Consider the following 15,878-nt stretch of genomic DNA (forward strand, 5'->3'; position numbering starts at 1 on the left):
ACTGGATCTCCATACTCTTCTCCAGATCTGCAGTTATCCCTGGTGCATTCTATGTCTGTTACAGACCTGGATCTTTACCAGGAAGGAAGTAGAGGAAGAATGCAGAGACCTGTGGCTCAGTTCATACCACCCTATAGTCCACCTCCTGCAGGCATGTTCCTGAACCCTAGTTGCTGGGGGAACTGGTTGTCCTGTGGCCCATCGCCTTATTGGGGGCTACCTCAGGAATTTTATTATCTTCTGTGTAGGCAGAGGTAATTTTTTCTTCTGCAAAGGATCTGGGAATCCAAAGGTCCTCGGATTGACACTACAGATGGTGAGGCTGGAAATGCTGTCTGAGGAGGAAGATGAAGAGGTAGCTCCCTTCTTTGAGTAGTAGCAATTGGAAACGGATTATGAACCTGATTTATCACCAGATGAACGTGGGGGTGGCTTCAGCCTCCTCTCCTGAGGATGCTACACAGTTCCACAGTTTAATGGATTGTATGGTATCTGCTGTAAATCTTCCTGCAGTGGCTGTGGAAGAGACTTCTCACCTGGTGTTTGATATCCTTGGATGCTTCTTTAAGGAGTAGACTTCAAAGAGTAGTACCTATCTTAGATGGTTTGCTACAGCCAGCTAAATCCACGTGGACCTTGCCTGCTGCTTGTCAGCCTGTTTCTAAGAAAGCTGACAAGTTATATCAGATGCCCTCCAAGGAGCGCTCCTACTTCCATACCCATCCTAACCCTAAGGGCAAGTCTACACTCTGGGGCTAAGTCAACCTAAGTTATGCAACTCCAGCTATGTGAATAACGTACCTTAGGTCAACTTATTGCTGGGTTGACGGGAGAGCGATCAGCTGTCAATTTAGCAGGTCTTGATTGGACAGTTAACTACTGAAAGTTAGTGTGCATGAGGACCTATTACACCATATTGCTTTGACAACCAGTCTCCTTTCAGACCTTGGGCTCCTTCTCAACCACCCAAAGTCAATTCTATGCCCTACTTGAAGGATTCCCTGCATAAGCTCCATACCAGAGAGCCTTGCTACTGGAGGACAGATGTCTTCAGATGAGCCAGAATCTATTAAAAATTCAACAGGGTCCTACTCAGAGTAAAATTATTTTGGGGTCTCATTAGTCTTATCGCAGCCGCTACTTATGCGACTCCATTTGTGCATCTGAGAATGAGAGCTATGCAGCACTGAATGTCCCACTCTACAGACCAACTTGGGACAGACTTCATATGTGGATCTCCATGCCTCAGAACATGGTACTCGCTCTCAAATGGTGGTCAGTCAGAATGCATGTGCTCAGTGGTGGACTGGATCCATCTTTGACAGGAACTTCAGATGCATCAAACATTTGACAGTTCGAGGGTGTAGTAGAGAGAGCCTGGAACACTGAGCTTGATGCAAGATCTGAGTCCTGAACCAGAGGCTGTGAACCAAAGTCAAGCCATGTATTAAAGCAGATGGTTACAAGTTTGCTGTCCAGTACTTGAACTTGGCAAAGCTTTTGCTAGTGTACTAGGCACTAGATATTTTATATTCCAGCTAGTACAGATACATCCCAATCTAGTACAAGATAAAATGGTTTGACAAATTAATGATTAGGGATGTTTCGTCCGAAATATCAGGAACCAGGGGAGGTAACAAACGGATGTCATGAAACTCGTAAGGTGGTCTTTCTGTGTCTTCCTCTGTCTCCAGACCTACTATCTCAGCAGGAGGACAAGATCTTTCACCCAGACCCACCGTCTCTTCACTTGACAGCATTGCTGCTTGGACTTCACTCTTGAGCAGTCACATTCTTTGTCTGTTCAGGGCAGGCTAATTAACTGTAGAAAACAGTCCACTAGAGCTATTAGCTTTTAAAGTGGACCAGATTTTAAGCACAGAAGAAGGGAAAACCTGATTGCTCTGTATCTGCTTTCATTCCTTGTGTTCTGGAATACTTAATGTACTTAAAGTCTGGGGCTTATCTAACTCATTGTTAAAAGTCCCTTTGACAGCCATTTCTGTGTAACATACTTTAGTAGTGGATTGCTGTTTGTTCATTGTTCGGTCAAAAGGTTTATGAAAAGTATATTAAATGTATACTGTCTGTTGGCCATGCCCCTTGAACCCTGGGCTGAGTGTTCTTTCTAGCATTTATCTATCAAAAGAGCTTTTGTTATTGCCATCAAGTCAGCTAGGAAAGTGAGTGAATTGAATGGCCTTGTGGCTGATCTACCTTTCACTCCTTTTCATAAGGACGAGGTAGGTCTCAGACCTGATCCCAGGTTCTTACTGAAGTGGTGTCTGATTTTCATAGGCAGTGTTATCCTAGCACCAACACTGCTACAATATTAGAGACAAATTGGGTGAGGTAATATGTTTTGTAGACCTACTTTGTTGATGAGAGAGACAAGCTTTCAAGCTTATACAGAACTCGTCTTCAGGTCAGAAGAGCTCTGCATGAGCTTGTCTCTCTCTCCAACAGAAGTCAGTCCAATAGATATTATCTCACCAACATTGTGTGTCTGATTTTCCTGTCAGTCAGACAAGTAATTTGTCCTCCCCGCGCGCATGCGCGCCCCCCCCGCCCCCAAGTGCACTCTAATAAGGGGGAATCATCCTACACACTCTGTGTGCCAGACGGGCTCTCTCCTACTATTTAGATAGAACTAAAAATTGTCATAAATCGTCTAGATTGTTTGTGCCGTATGCTAAACACCACCTGGGTTATATGGTTTCTTCCCAGCCTCTCCCTTGATTAAACAGTGTATTTCTGACTGTTACATGCTAGCAAAAGTTCCTGTACCTGCTTCAGTGTGATCACATTTCCTTCACTTGTCACAAGCAGGTGCCAGTCATTGAAATTTGCAAAGCTTCAACCTGCACTTCGGTGCACACTGTAACCATGCACTATGGTTTGGACTTGGTCTCTAGGGCAGATGCTGGATTTGATAAAGCGGTGCTTCAGTCTCTGTTCAGTTAGGACTCTGCTCCCATCTCCAGGTGAGTTTGAGCAGTGCTCCTCAGTCTGTCCCATAGGTGGCAATATGCAAAGCCACTTGAAGAAATGAACTTAACTTGTAACCGGCATCCCTTGAGATGGCTCTGCCTGCTTACCCTTCCCACCTGCCTCCGCCTCTCTGTCAGAGTCCTTGTTTGTTCTGTTTCTGGCTTTGCAGTGGAAGGAACGCAGGTGGTGAGGACTCTCTGCCCCCTTTACCGCCTTGCCCTCAGTGTGTTGGGATGGTGTGGGAGAGCCCTAGCTGACACCACTAGAAGGAGACTGTGCAGTCCCTATAAGTATGAATGTGCAGAACCATCTCAAAGAATTTTGGTTTCGTTATCTTTGTTTTTGTATCTTTCTCATCCCCTCCCGCTTATGCTAGGCTGATGGGAAGACAGGGGTTTGCGGGTATCCGGAAGCATGTGTTCAGAGAGGGACTCAGGTGTGATTTGGAAAGCTCTGAGGGAACAAAATGAAGGGGTAGGTTGAGTGAAACTCCAGTTTTGCTCCTAGGGGCTGTTGTTATAACCCAACACTAGAGAAGTGTCATTGTAACTACTCTGGATTTGTTAGATTTATCAACGTGGGGATCCAAGTTAAGAACGCTGGGGTGAAAGGCTGTGCTGAATAGGAGTTCCCAACAGGCTAGCTTGCATATTAGGCTTGAACGTGATGTGATGATGCTGGAACGCACTTGAGCTTACAGTGCCTTCCAAACAATGTAACTTCCCCACCTCTGGATGGCAGATGGGGTAATCTAGATTGAGCAGCAGCATTCGAGGTGCACTCCTATAAGGAGCATGGGGTACAGTTTCCTCAGACGGGGCTCAGGCCCTCTGGGTGGAAAGGGCTTTGGGTATAAATAATAATATTGACCCAAGTGCCTTCAATTTAGGCTTGGAAGAATTTGACTTTTATCAATAAATGTCGACGAACATCTATTTCACTGTACATACACAAACCTACGCCAACATATTTCCATCAGCGGTAATGATAATTTACAGCTAGGCAAAGAAAAATGCTGTTTGAGAACTGGTGATTGATGTAAGGCTGTTGTGGATTTTGATGTGATGTTGGCCGTTTTTGTGTTTTAATGGTTACAAATCCTTAACTTTTTGAATCTCTGCATCTGTTGTCATTAAATTGTCTGACACCCCCCCACCCCAATAATTTCCTGAAATTGTGAAAATTTAAATTGAGAATTTTAAAAAGCATAAAAATAAACATTATCTATCAAAATTATAACGAAAAAAGGAATTCTGCCAAGCCTGCTGAAATTGAAGGGAAGAAGCTTACATGAAGGCGTGCAGTTCTGTGGTGCAACAAATGTTAGATCTGTGCTGCGTCATCTGAGACCTCAGTTTCTGTGTTTGTGCAATGGGGTATCCATCCTGAGCAGGGGCTGTGGTACCATGACAAGATATAAATATTTACAACCACTGCTCCTGATAGACAGCGTAACTTGGAGCATTAAAGTCTTTCTCTTGTTTGTCTGGTGGACAGTATGTAATTTGATGTTGATGGCTGACATGTCTGAAATGGCCTTGCAGCCCTGCTCCTGTGGAACTGCTGAGCCCAAAGCTCCACCGCCCGGCCCATAGCGATAAGATCGACCTGGACGCCGCCTTTGATGTTGAGACGCCTGAGCAACAGCCTCACAAATCAATCACAACCCCTGCAAAAAAACCCAAGCTGGATAAAAAGCCGTGAGTACTCTCCTTTCTGCAGCCCTAGGTGGGACCAAGGGGACTAAGCTTAAGTCCCTCTGATGCTCACGTTTCTGCTGAGCATCAGGATCTCTGCCCATTTCATTCATTGCATTAAGAGACATTAATCTTTGTTTGGCCTTCCATCTATCAGTTTCTCTCCCCTGAAAACTCTCTGCTAGCAGCAGCAATCCTCTGAAGCAGTGAACCCACAGCAGATAGATATCCAACTCACTGATCTGATTTCTTACAGGCCTCCTGTGACAAACGTAGCAAAAAAAGTTCTGAAGGAAACAATGGAGGTAAAGTAACCAGTTGCTGGCCTCTTAGATCCCCCTGCTTTTCTCGATCTGGTAATAGACTTAAAAAATTGACCAGAATATCCCTCCACTTGGGCTGCATAACCATCATGCTCTGATCTTAGTACTGCAATACATGCTCCAGGGTGCATCGCCTAGACCACCGTTTTTCAAAGTACGGGTCCCGACATTCGCAGAATGCCCGGCACTGGGTTGTCTCACTGATTCAAATCATAACTATCGTTGCCGGGCAGCAGCTCTAAAGGGGCAGCAGGGACCTGGAGAGGAAAGAGGTAGGGGGTGGGTGGGAACTGGGGAGAGGAGCAAGTTGGGGCTTGCAGGGCTGCTGTGGACCTCTCCCCCGGCCCTGGAGCCTGCTGCTGCCAGTCAGGAAAGAGAGGTCGAGCTCCGTGCAGAGGGAGAGAGAGGCCTTCCCCCGGTGCTCTGTGTTGCCAGCTGGCAGGGGGAGAGATGGGCTTCTTCCCCTGGAGCTCCATGCTGCCTGCCTGCATGGGGGGAGAGAGGCCCTTCTCCCGGAGCTTGGTACTCCGTGCTGCTTGCTTGCTGCTTGCCAGCAAGGAGAGAGAGGGGCTCCTTTCCCCGGAGCTCTGTGTTGCCTGCCAGCAGGGGGCGACAGAGGCCCTTCCCCTGGAGCTAGCTGCTGCCAGTGGGGAGAGAGCTGGGGGGAGTCCTCTGGCCCCAGCCCTGGGGCAGGCTGCACCCCGAACTCCTCATCCCTGGCCCCACCCCAAAGCCCGCACCCCCAGGCAGAGCCCTCCCCCTCCCCCCATGTCCTAACCCTCTGCCCCAGCCCTGAGCCCCCTCCTACATCCTGAACCCCTCATCCTGAGCTCCACGCTAGAGCCCTCACTCCCAGACAGAGCCCTCACCCCACCCTCTGCCCTACCCTGCGCCACCTCCCACGCTCCTTACCATAGGCTTACTAAGGCTAGTGTTAGATATGTAAAGTGGGTTAAGTGGAATGTATTGCAATATTATGATTTCATGAAAACTCTAGTTAAAAGATATAATTATGTTGGGTCATGGGCATCAACAATTTTCTTTAGCTGGATCATGAGGAAAAAAGTTTGAAAACCACTGGCCTAGACAGTGTTCAGACGAATGCTCTAACACAGCTGCCCAAGTCCAAGGGCTATTCTAGGCTTTCAGGCCATCCATTCTCAATAGTGTCTGGGCATTTCTACAGTGCACTCACCTGGCGCACACGCTATTGCTATTGCCAGTTACACCAGTGGTGGTAAACTCTGAGGATCCTGGGGGCAAACACTTTGTAGAGAGCTGGTCTTGCTAGCCACATGAAACACAAACACTTGCTCCCAAGCTTTGTTCTTAATAGCAAGAAACCACAGATATTGATACTGAGTAGCTGAGAAGCTGCAGTTCCATGGTCCACCTTAAAAGGGTAAGCCATGGGGTAGAGGAGCAATCATTCCTAAGTTGCCTGGTGGGGTATTCAGTGCTACCTGTTTCTGTAAATGAAATTCAGGGAGTAAAGCTGCTCATGCTGCCTTTCTTCTCTTTCCTGGGACAGAACTGGGTAGGTGAGCCAGAGGATGACCCTCTAGAAGAATTCTTTCCTGCGTTCATCAGGAACTCGGTTCTTTCCTGGAAGCCACCCATGGGCAGCCTGCTGGGGCCACACAAGAACACAGGAGCTGTGAGTATGTGCTCTGGCGGATCAGAGCAAGGATGCTGCTCCCTGCCCTCCGGTGGTGGAGGCTTGTCAAGGGTCAGTCATAGGCATTCTAGCCTCCTGAGTGATCTAAGTGGGAGTGAATGAAAACGAGACTCTTGCTTTCCCTGTGGTTTGCGAATGTGAGAAATGTGGCTAGAGACTTCCCTTTAGAGCCCTCTGTCTTCCCGCATGCACTACCAGCCACTTCCTCTGAAGCTATTCAGATGGCCATAGCCCTTCACTGAGATCCTGTCCACCCTCATTGCTCTAGCTCTCGGCGGCTTGTGTAGCTACCCCACGTTTCCCAGTGACTGGGCTTGACTAAACGTCCTATTTTTTTTTTTTAGAGGAGGTTCTGTCCATTGTGTGAGGTTCCATCAGAATATGGCCAAGTTCTTCAAAAGTGACTTTGGGCGGCCAACTTGGAGACCCTCAAAGGGTCCTGATCTCGAGAGGGTGGTTGCTCAGCATTTCCTGAAGCTCTGGCTTCTTTATTGTCTCGGGTTGGACACCTTAGTTGTTAGTCTGCTTTGGCCAAAGCATTCTGTACATTTTAAGGTGCCTGTAACTGTCCCTCCCTTCCAGTACTTCGCAAGCTTCCAGCTTGGGTGAAGTACCTAGCATCACCCAAGTGAAGAGGCAGACCTTGCGTGGTGTTATATCTCCTCTCTTCTCTTCTAGGTGAGAATGGGGTACGATGGCTTAGGAGGTAGAACTAAGTTCATACAGCCCGTATCCTTTCCCACTATCTGCGCTGTGGAAATAAGCAGGCAGGAAGTTCTGCTTTGCTTCCCTCTCATTTGGGGCGAGTAGCTAGGGTGAATAATGCATGGGCTTTGCTTGGGAATGGGCTGGGGACTCTTAAGGGAGAATGTGGTGGAACTTGTTTAAGCGAGCACTTTGCCCACAGAAAAGGCTGATTTTACTTAATCTGTTTTCTATGCACCAAGTTAAACTGCCCACCCAACATGGCCCAGGTGGGAGAGCAGAATATCTTACTACATGTCTGGTTAAAGACACTGTTCTGGTGTGTAGATCCACAACACAGCTCTGTTCTTCAGGCACTGGGGGAGGAGGAAGGGAGACGGATCAGCTGATGGGAACTCCTGAGGGAAACTGATCAGGATCTTGTAAATCTGGGAACTTGTGGCTCAGATACTGTGCTGCTGTGGGTCTTGTATGTACCTGGGCACAGGTCCTGGGGCTGTATTTGATCTGTATGTGAATCAGGTCATTCACAGGGAATTGGGGATCTGAATCATCTGATTACTATGGAATAATTGGCAGCTCTTGGACTGTCACTTGTGTGGCCATGTTCTCTGGGCAGGTCTGAGACCCTTCCACATGGTCCTGATTTAAAAGTTAGCCTAGCCCGGAGCTGGTAATAAATCGTCCTGCTCCACATTTTCAGACTTGTTTTCACTGACAGTTTTCCCTTCAGACAAACCCAATGGAGATCCGTCCCTTAGCTGTAAAGAGCAGGAAGAGGAACGTCTCCAGGCCAGCATCCACAACTGCAGCAGCTTCCTCCTCTGGCACGAGCCAGGTGAAACTGGACAGCTTCCTTCAGTAAACCCAAAGGCTTTCCTGGTCACTTAAGCATGCTTGGGCAGAAGACTTGGGGCTCATCTATGTCTCTGCAGAACCAAGGTGCTGGGACCAACACACAGTGTCAATCAGAACTCTCCCATGTTGTTTGCTGTTGATCCAGTCGAGGCTGACTATACTGTGAGGATGGCGAGGCAGGATGTGCCATGTGCTGCCAGCTGTCCTGGGAGATGGGGCTCCTGACACTGAGCAACCTGCCTGCCTTTGCCTGACGTGCAAGGTCACTGGTTTGTGCTCAAGAGCTCAGGACTCCCAGTGGGTGGGGTGTGTGGACCCCTCAACTCTGCCTGGTTTGACTCATCTCGGCCTCACTCCTAGGCAATGCAATAAAGTGTGGGACAAAGCAGACTTAAAAATCTCCTGGCTGCTGATTTCACAGAATCCTAGAATATCAGGGTTGGAAGGGATCTCAGGAGGTCATCTAGTCCAACCCCCTGCTCAAAGCAGGACCAATCCCCAACTAAATCATCCCAGCCAGGGCTTTGTCAAGCCTGACGTTAAAAATACCTAAGGAAGGAGATTCCACGACCTCCCTAGGTAACACATTCCATTGTTTCACCACCCTCCTAGTGAAAGTCTTTCCTAATATCCAACCTAAACCTCCCCCACTGCAACTTGAGACCATTACTCCTCATTCTGTCATCCGCTACCACTGAGAACAGTCTAGATCCATCCTCTTTGGAACCCCTTTCAGGTCGTTAAAAGCAGCTATCAAATCCCCCCTCATTCTTCTCTTCCTCAGACTAAACAATCCCAGTTCCCTCAGCCTCTCCTCATAAGTCATGTGTTCCAGTCCCCTAAGCATTTTTGTTGCCCTCCGCTGGATTCTTTCCAATTTTTCCACATCCGTCTTGTAGTGTGGAGCCCAAAACTGGACACAGTACTCCAGATGAGGCCTCACCAATGTCGAATAGAGGGGAACGATCACGTCCCTCGATCTGCTGGCAATGCCCCTACTTATACATCCCAAAATGCCATTGGCCTTCTTGGCAACAAGGGCACACTGTTGACTCATATCCAGCTTCTTGTTCACTGTAACCCCTAGGTCCTTTTCTGCAGAAGTGCCGCCTAGCCATTTGGTCCCTAGTCAGTAGCAGTGCATTGGATTCTTCTGTCCTAAGTGCAGGACTCTGCACTTGTCCTTGTTGAACCTCATCAGATTTCTTTTGGCCCAATCCTCTAATTTGTGTAGGTCCCTCTGTATCCTATCCCTGCCCTCCAGCGTATTTTCCACTCCTCCCAGTTTAGTGTCGTCTGCAAACTTGCTGAGGGTGCAATCCACACCATCCTCCAGATCATTAAGGAAGATACTGAACAAAACCGGTCCCAGGACCGACCCTTGGAGCACTCCACTTGATAGCGGCTGCCAACTAGACATTGAGCCATTGATCACTACCTGTTGAGCCCGGCAATCTAGCCAGCTTTCTATCCACCTCATCGTCCATTCATCCAGCCCATGCTGCTTTAACTTACTGGCAAGAATACTGTGGGAGACGGTGTCAAAAGCTTTGCTAAAGTCAAGCAACAACACGTCCACTGCTTTCCCCTCATCCGCAGAATCAGTTATCTCGCCATAGAAGGCAATTAGATTAGTCAGGCATGACTTGCCCTTTGTGAATCCATGCTGACTGTTCCTGATCACTTTCCTCTCATGTAAGTGCTTCAGAATTGATTCCTTGAGGACCTGTTCCATGATTTTTCCAGGGACTGAGGTGAGGCTGACTGGCCTGTATTTCCCAGGATCCTCCTTCTTCCCTTTTTTAAAGATAGGCACTACATTAGCCTTTTTCCGGTCACCCAGGACCTCCCCCGATCGCCATGAGTTTTCAGAGATAATGGCCAATGGCTCTGCAATCACATCCGCCAACTCCTTTAGCGCTTTCGGATGCAGCACATCTGGCTCCATGGACTTGTGCTCGTCCCGCTTTTCTAAATAGTCCCGAACCACTTCTTTCTTCAGAGGGCTGGCCTTGTTTGGGCCTGGCCTTACGTTTCCCCCAGGAGCCTCTGTTGGCACAGAATAAACAATGAATTTCCTCACCCTGCTGGCCTGTTCTGAGGCTTTGGCGTTTGTTGTGGTGACGGGTCCCTTGGGGGACAAACAACTCTAGCTTGGTTTCAGGAGCAGCGTAGACCTGAAGATGGAGGAAGTGTCTGTTAGCCTGTAGCATCCAGGGCTGCATTTCCAGGACAGGGATGGGCAATTTCCCCGTGCTGGGTGTTTCACCTCCAACTGTCCTTGCTAGTAGGGTGGCATGGCAATCCTCTCCATAACCTAGAGTCTTTGGGCCAGAGCATGCCTGGTGCAAACCCCCCTGAAAGGAGGGGTCTGCCTCAGGCACAAATCTGGTTTTTAATCTGATAGCCAGGGGAGACACCTTGGCCAGTCACATTGACACCTCACACCCAGGCATGGCAGCTGGGGACTTAGCCTAGCCTAGCAGGAGACTCTGCTTTGGAAGGGATGAGGCCGGAATCCATGGCAGACCACCATTCTATGTTGCTGTCTTTGCCATCCCAGCAGGTATCCGGCTTGCCGATTGTCCATAGAGCAAAACTGTATGTGATTTGTTGCTATACAGTGGGCGTGCGATAGGCACTGTACTGTTGGCATGCACAGGTTTGAGGAGGAGGTGGGTCTGTAATGAGGCAGCGGGAGGTGAGGGTTAGGGGTGATCTTAACATTTCTAGCTCAGCAGCACCCGGAGCAGGTGGCCTTTCCCAGCTCGCCACTTCTGTAGGGCTTTATTTTCCAGAATCGAGAGAACGTCATGTCTCTGTACCAGGCTCTTAAAGAGGCAGGCACCTGTGTGACTTTCGGGATTCTCTGCAAACTTTGGTTTGGAACTTACATTTTTTAATCAATTTTTGTAAATGATATTGTGAGTTTACAAATGCTTCTCTGCAACAGATCCCTCCCTACTGCTGCTTGGGTGTTAAATACAAAATACCAGCCCCATTACACTTACTGGGGAAGAAATATGATGGGGCTGCTGATTGCTAGGGGAGGGCTTTACTCCCCTTCATTGGCCTTAAGCTCAGTCTTTTGTCTCAGGTATCCCATGTGGTTCTGTTCCAGATCTTGCCCTGATTCAGTGGAGCCCTCTTTAAATGGTGCTGTTTATAATGAATTGGCCAGTGAGCATGGCTAGTTAGAGAGCTGGCTGGACAGATCCAGTATTGGTACAGGCTTATCTGGAAACCAAAATGAATGGATTAAAGGCAGAGCAGTAACTCCACTGATTTCAGCATCAGCAGCGGTTTGTGTCAGCACCCAGCCCATGCAGTGTGGGCGGCCCGATTCCTGTATGTCCCTGAGAACGTGTGCCTTTATTAAATAAATATGGTGTACACGATGGAGCCATCTGACTTGTAACCTGAGGTGGCTGCTGCTGTCTCTTCTCAGTGAAGGTCTCGTTCCTTCCATTGCATTCAGGGAGCCAGGTTCTCACTGGGAAGCAGAATTTGAAAGTAGCTGAGACACTCTTGCAGATTCCTCTGAGCCAGCAGGTGCAGGCCACTGATGGAGGCAGGGACCTGGATTTTGTGGGCCTCAGCTGTGAGCCAGTCCAAGTCCTGTGGGGCCTATTGAAGTATTGCAGCTGCTGTGCCCTAGTATCTTACACCCTGCTGTCTGTGGTGGTAGAGAAAGGGGAGCACCACAGTCCATGGAACACCAGCCACTGTTCCCAATGAATGCTGAGGTGGGCATTAGCAACACTAGAGGCAGGCATGGAGAAGGGCACTGGGCAGGGCATGAGTTGTGTTGGTTGCTCCATCTCCAGAGTGTGAGCAGGCACCCTTGAGTGGAGCTGGAGCTCTGCGTGGGGGGGCTTTCCAGCATCTGCCCCTCCCACCTGCTGCTGCCAATGTGGAGTGGAGGCGATGGGTCCCTTGGCAGTGGGGTGGCATAAGAGCATTGGACTTGAATCCTGGATGGCTCCCTAATTTCCCCTCCTTCCAGCAGCTCTGATCGATGGGAGCACTGGGGCAGTGAGGGGGAGATGACCAGTGGGGAAGTTTGGCTGAAGGGAGGGAGGGAAAGGGGTCACCTAGAAATGTGAGGGGGCCTGGGGCACATGGAGGTTAAATGCTGCAGGGTATCAAGGGGGGAACAAACCAGCTCTCTTTGGAGAAGGATGGGAGCTAGTCAGGTGCTGGGTAGCTGATCTCTCTAGTCTGGCTATGGAGGAGGGTGAGCAGCTACTGGGAGCATGGGGATGGAGCCAGGGAGCAGGTCTGGGACAGGAGTTTGGCTACAGGGCGGGGGACCTGGTGGCAGAAGGCCCGGCGCTGAAGCTTTCTAGCCGGCACTGAGGCACTCACCCCGAAGTAGAAGGCGCCTGACAACCAGACATTCCAGGAATTGAAACTCCGCACCAGCTTGGAAATGGTCCTGAGGGGAGTCAGGATGCCCAGCTCCATCCCCTTTTCCTCAGGCAGCTCCTGAGGCTGGGAAGGAGGCCCTTGGAGGCTTGATAGACCTGGCCCTCAGCTCAGCACTGAATTACAGGTAGATTAAAGCCAGGTGAGGGCAGGTTAGCTTGACCATGTGTTGGTGCTACACAACAGTGGTATGTCTACGCAACATTAAGTCAAGTAGGTCGACCTACAGCCACCACAGTAATGAAATCAGCTGTTCATGTCCACACTACACTCGTTCTGTAGGTGGTGCACGTCCTCACCAGCAGCACTTGCACCGACTGAGGTGGGGCACTTTGGTTAGGTGTGCTAGAGAGGACAGATGATCCAGTGGTTTCATTAATAGCTTTTAAAGCCAAAAGGGACCATTGTTACCTACTCTGACCGGCAGCGCACAGGCCTAAGAACCTCACCCAGATTTCTCCATCAAACCCATGACATCTGTTTATGCTAGAGCAGCTCTTGGAAAGACATGCAGTCCTGACTTGGACTGGAGAATCCACCAGGCCTCTAGCTAAACTGGTTAGGATGCTAGCCTGCTAGCGGGTAGATCTGGGGTCTACCCAGCTCTACACCAGACTGCCTGTGTGGCCTTGGGCAAGTGACTTTAGTCTTTTTGTGTGTCAGCTTCCTATATGCATAATGAGACTATTTCAGCCCCCTGAGGTGTGCCAGGGCTCAGAACTTCTGCTCTGTGGGGTGTGTCGAGGCTCACAGCTTCAGCCCTGCGCGTTTGAAAATATTTACCAGAGCTCGGCTCTGGCTGAATTTAAGCCCTGGCTGTGTGCATATATCTAGAAACAAAGAATGTAAGTCATATTTATAGGTGGGGGACTCTATCCTGGGAAGCAGTGACTCTGAAAAGGATTTTGGGGGTGGGAGGGGGTGGATAATCAGCTGAATGGGAACTATGTGATGCTGTGGCCAAAAGAGAGAATATGATCCTGGGATGTGTAAACAGATGAATCTCAAGTAGGAGTAGAGAGGTTATTTTACTGCTGTGTTTTGGCATTGGTGCAACCACTCCTGGAATCTTGTATCCAGTTCTGGTGTCTACAATTCAAGAAGAATGTTGATAGATTGAAGAGGGGTCAGCAAAGAGCCATGAGAAGCATTAAATGATTGGAAAATCTGCCTCTTAGATTGAGCTCCTTGAGTCTATTGCTATTTAACTTAACATAGAGACAGTCAGGGTGATTTGGTTAGTCTGAGCCCCTACATAGGGAACATATAGAATATTAAGGTTGGACGGGACCTCAGGAGGTCATCTAGTCCAAGCCCCTGCTCAAAGCAGGACCAATCTGCAACTAAATAGAATCATAGACTTTAAGGTCAGAAGGGACCATCATGATTGCCAAGTCTGACCTACTGTACAACCCAGGCCACAGAATCTCACCCACTCCTGTAATAAACCGCTAACCTATGTCTGAGCTATTGAAGTCCTCAAAACATGGTTTAAAGACTTCAAGGTGCAGAGAATCCTCCAGCAAGTGACCCGTGCCCCACGCTGCAGAGGAAGGCAAAAGACCCCCAGGTCTTCTGCCAATCTGCCCTGGAGGAAAATTCCTTCCTGACCCCAAATATGGCAATCCGCTAAACCCTGAGCATGTGGGCAAGACTCACCAGCCAGACACCCAGGAAAAAATTCTCTGTAGTAACTCAGATCCCACCCCATCTAACATCCCATCACAGGCCATTGGGCATATTTACTGCTAATAGTCAAAGATCAATTTATTGCCAAAACTAGGCTATCCCATCATACCATCTCTTCCATAAACTTATCAAGCTTAGTCTTGAAGCCAGATATGTCTTTTGTCCCCACTGCTCCCCTTGGAAGGCTGTTCCAGAACTTCAGTCCTCTGAGGGTTAGAAACCTTTGTCTAATTTCAAGTCTAAACTTCCCGACGGCCAGTTTATATCCATTTGTTCTTGTGTCCACATTGGTAGTGAGCTTAAATAATTCCTCTCCCTCCCTGGTATTTATCCGTCTGATATATTTATAGAGAGCAATCCTATCTCCCCTCAGCCTTCTTTTGGTTAGGCTAAACAAGCCAAGTTCTTTGAGTCTCCTTTCATAAGACAGGTTTTCCATTCCTTGGATCATCCTAGTAGCCCTTCTCTGTACCTGTTCCAGTTTGAATTCATCCTTCTTCAACATGGGAGACCAGAACTGCACACAGTATTCCAGGTGAGGTCTCACCAGTGCCTTGTATAACTGTACTAACACCTCCTTATCTCTACTGGAAATACCTCGCCTGATGCATCCCAAGACCGCATTAGCTTTTTTCACGACCATATCACATTGGCGGCTCATAGTCATCCTGTGGTCAACCAATACTCCGAGGTCCTTCTCCTCCTCTGTTACTTCCAAGCGATGCATCCCCAGCTTATAACAAAAATTATTAATTCCTAAATGCATCACCTTGCACTTTTCATTATTAAATTTCATCCTATTACTATTACTCCAGTTTATAAGGTCATCCAGATCTTTCTGTATGATATCCCGGTCCTTCTCTGTATTGGCAATACCTCCCAGCTTTGTATCATCCACAAACTTTATTAGCGCACGCCCACTTTTTGTGCCAAGGTCAGTAATAAAAAGATTAAATAAGATTCATTCCAAAACTGATCCCTGAGGAACTCCACTAGTAACCTCCCTCTAGCCCGACAGTTCACTTTCAGTGTGACCAGTTGTAGTCTCCCCTTTAATCAGTTCCTTATCCACCTTTCAATTTTCATATTGATCCAATTTAGCTAATAATTCCCCCTGTGGAACCGTATCAAATGCCTTACTGAAATCAAGGTAAATTAGATCCACTGCGTTTCCTTTGTCTAAAAAATCTGTTACTCTGAAACCTGTCCTTTGAGAAGGTAACAGCCGTGTTAGTCTGTATTCGCAAAAAGAAAAGGAGTACTTGTGGCACCTTAGAGACTAACCAATTTATTTGAGCATAAGCTTTCGTGAGCTACAGCTTATGCTCAGATAAATTGGTTAGTCTCTGAGGTGCCACAAGTACTCCTTTTCTTCTCAAAGGAGGAAATCAGGTTGGTTTGGCACGATCTATCTTTTGTAAAACCATGTTATATTTTATCCCAATTACCATTGACCTCAATGTCCTAACTACTTTCTCCTTCAAAAATTTTTCCAAGACCTTGCATACT

At 48.2% G+C, this 15,878-nt stretch overlaps 1 protein-coding gene across 11 annotated transcripts in view; it reads left to right on the forward strand.

The window, feature by feature from the left end:
* Positions 1–15,878, forward strand: part of TRAIP (TRAF interacting protein) — a 61,867-nt gene that overhangs the window by 30,253 nt on the left and 15,736 nt on the right. For 4 of the 11 annotated variants that reach the window (XM_077821637.1, XM_077821636.1, XM_077821644.1 and 1 more), the window contains 3 exons: positions 4,536–4,691; positions 4,945–4,993; positions 6,543–6,668. In XM_077821637.1, coding sequence (XP_077677763.1) covers positions 4,536–4,691; positions 4,945–4,993; positions 6,543–6,668 — 331 coding nt within the window. Of the gene's footprint in view, positions 1–4,535; positions 4,692–4,944; positions 4,994–6,542; positions 6,669–7,367; positions 7,419–8,115; positions 8,637–15,878 lie in introns of those variants that run through there. The other 7 variants (XR_013346636.1, XR_013346635.1, XR_013346634.1 and 4 more) reach the window with 4 other exon arrangements.

This window comes from Eretmochelys imbricata, chromosome 7 (genome assembly GCF_965152235.1).
Source record: "Eretmochelys imbricata isolate rEreImb1 chromosome 7, rEreImb1.hap1, whole genome shotgun sequence".
Classification (NCBI taxonomy): Eukaryota; Metazoa; Chordata; order Testudines; family Cheloniidae; genus Eretmochelys; species Eretmochelys imbricata.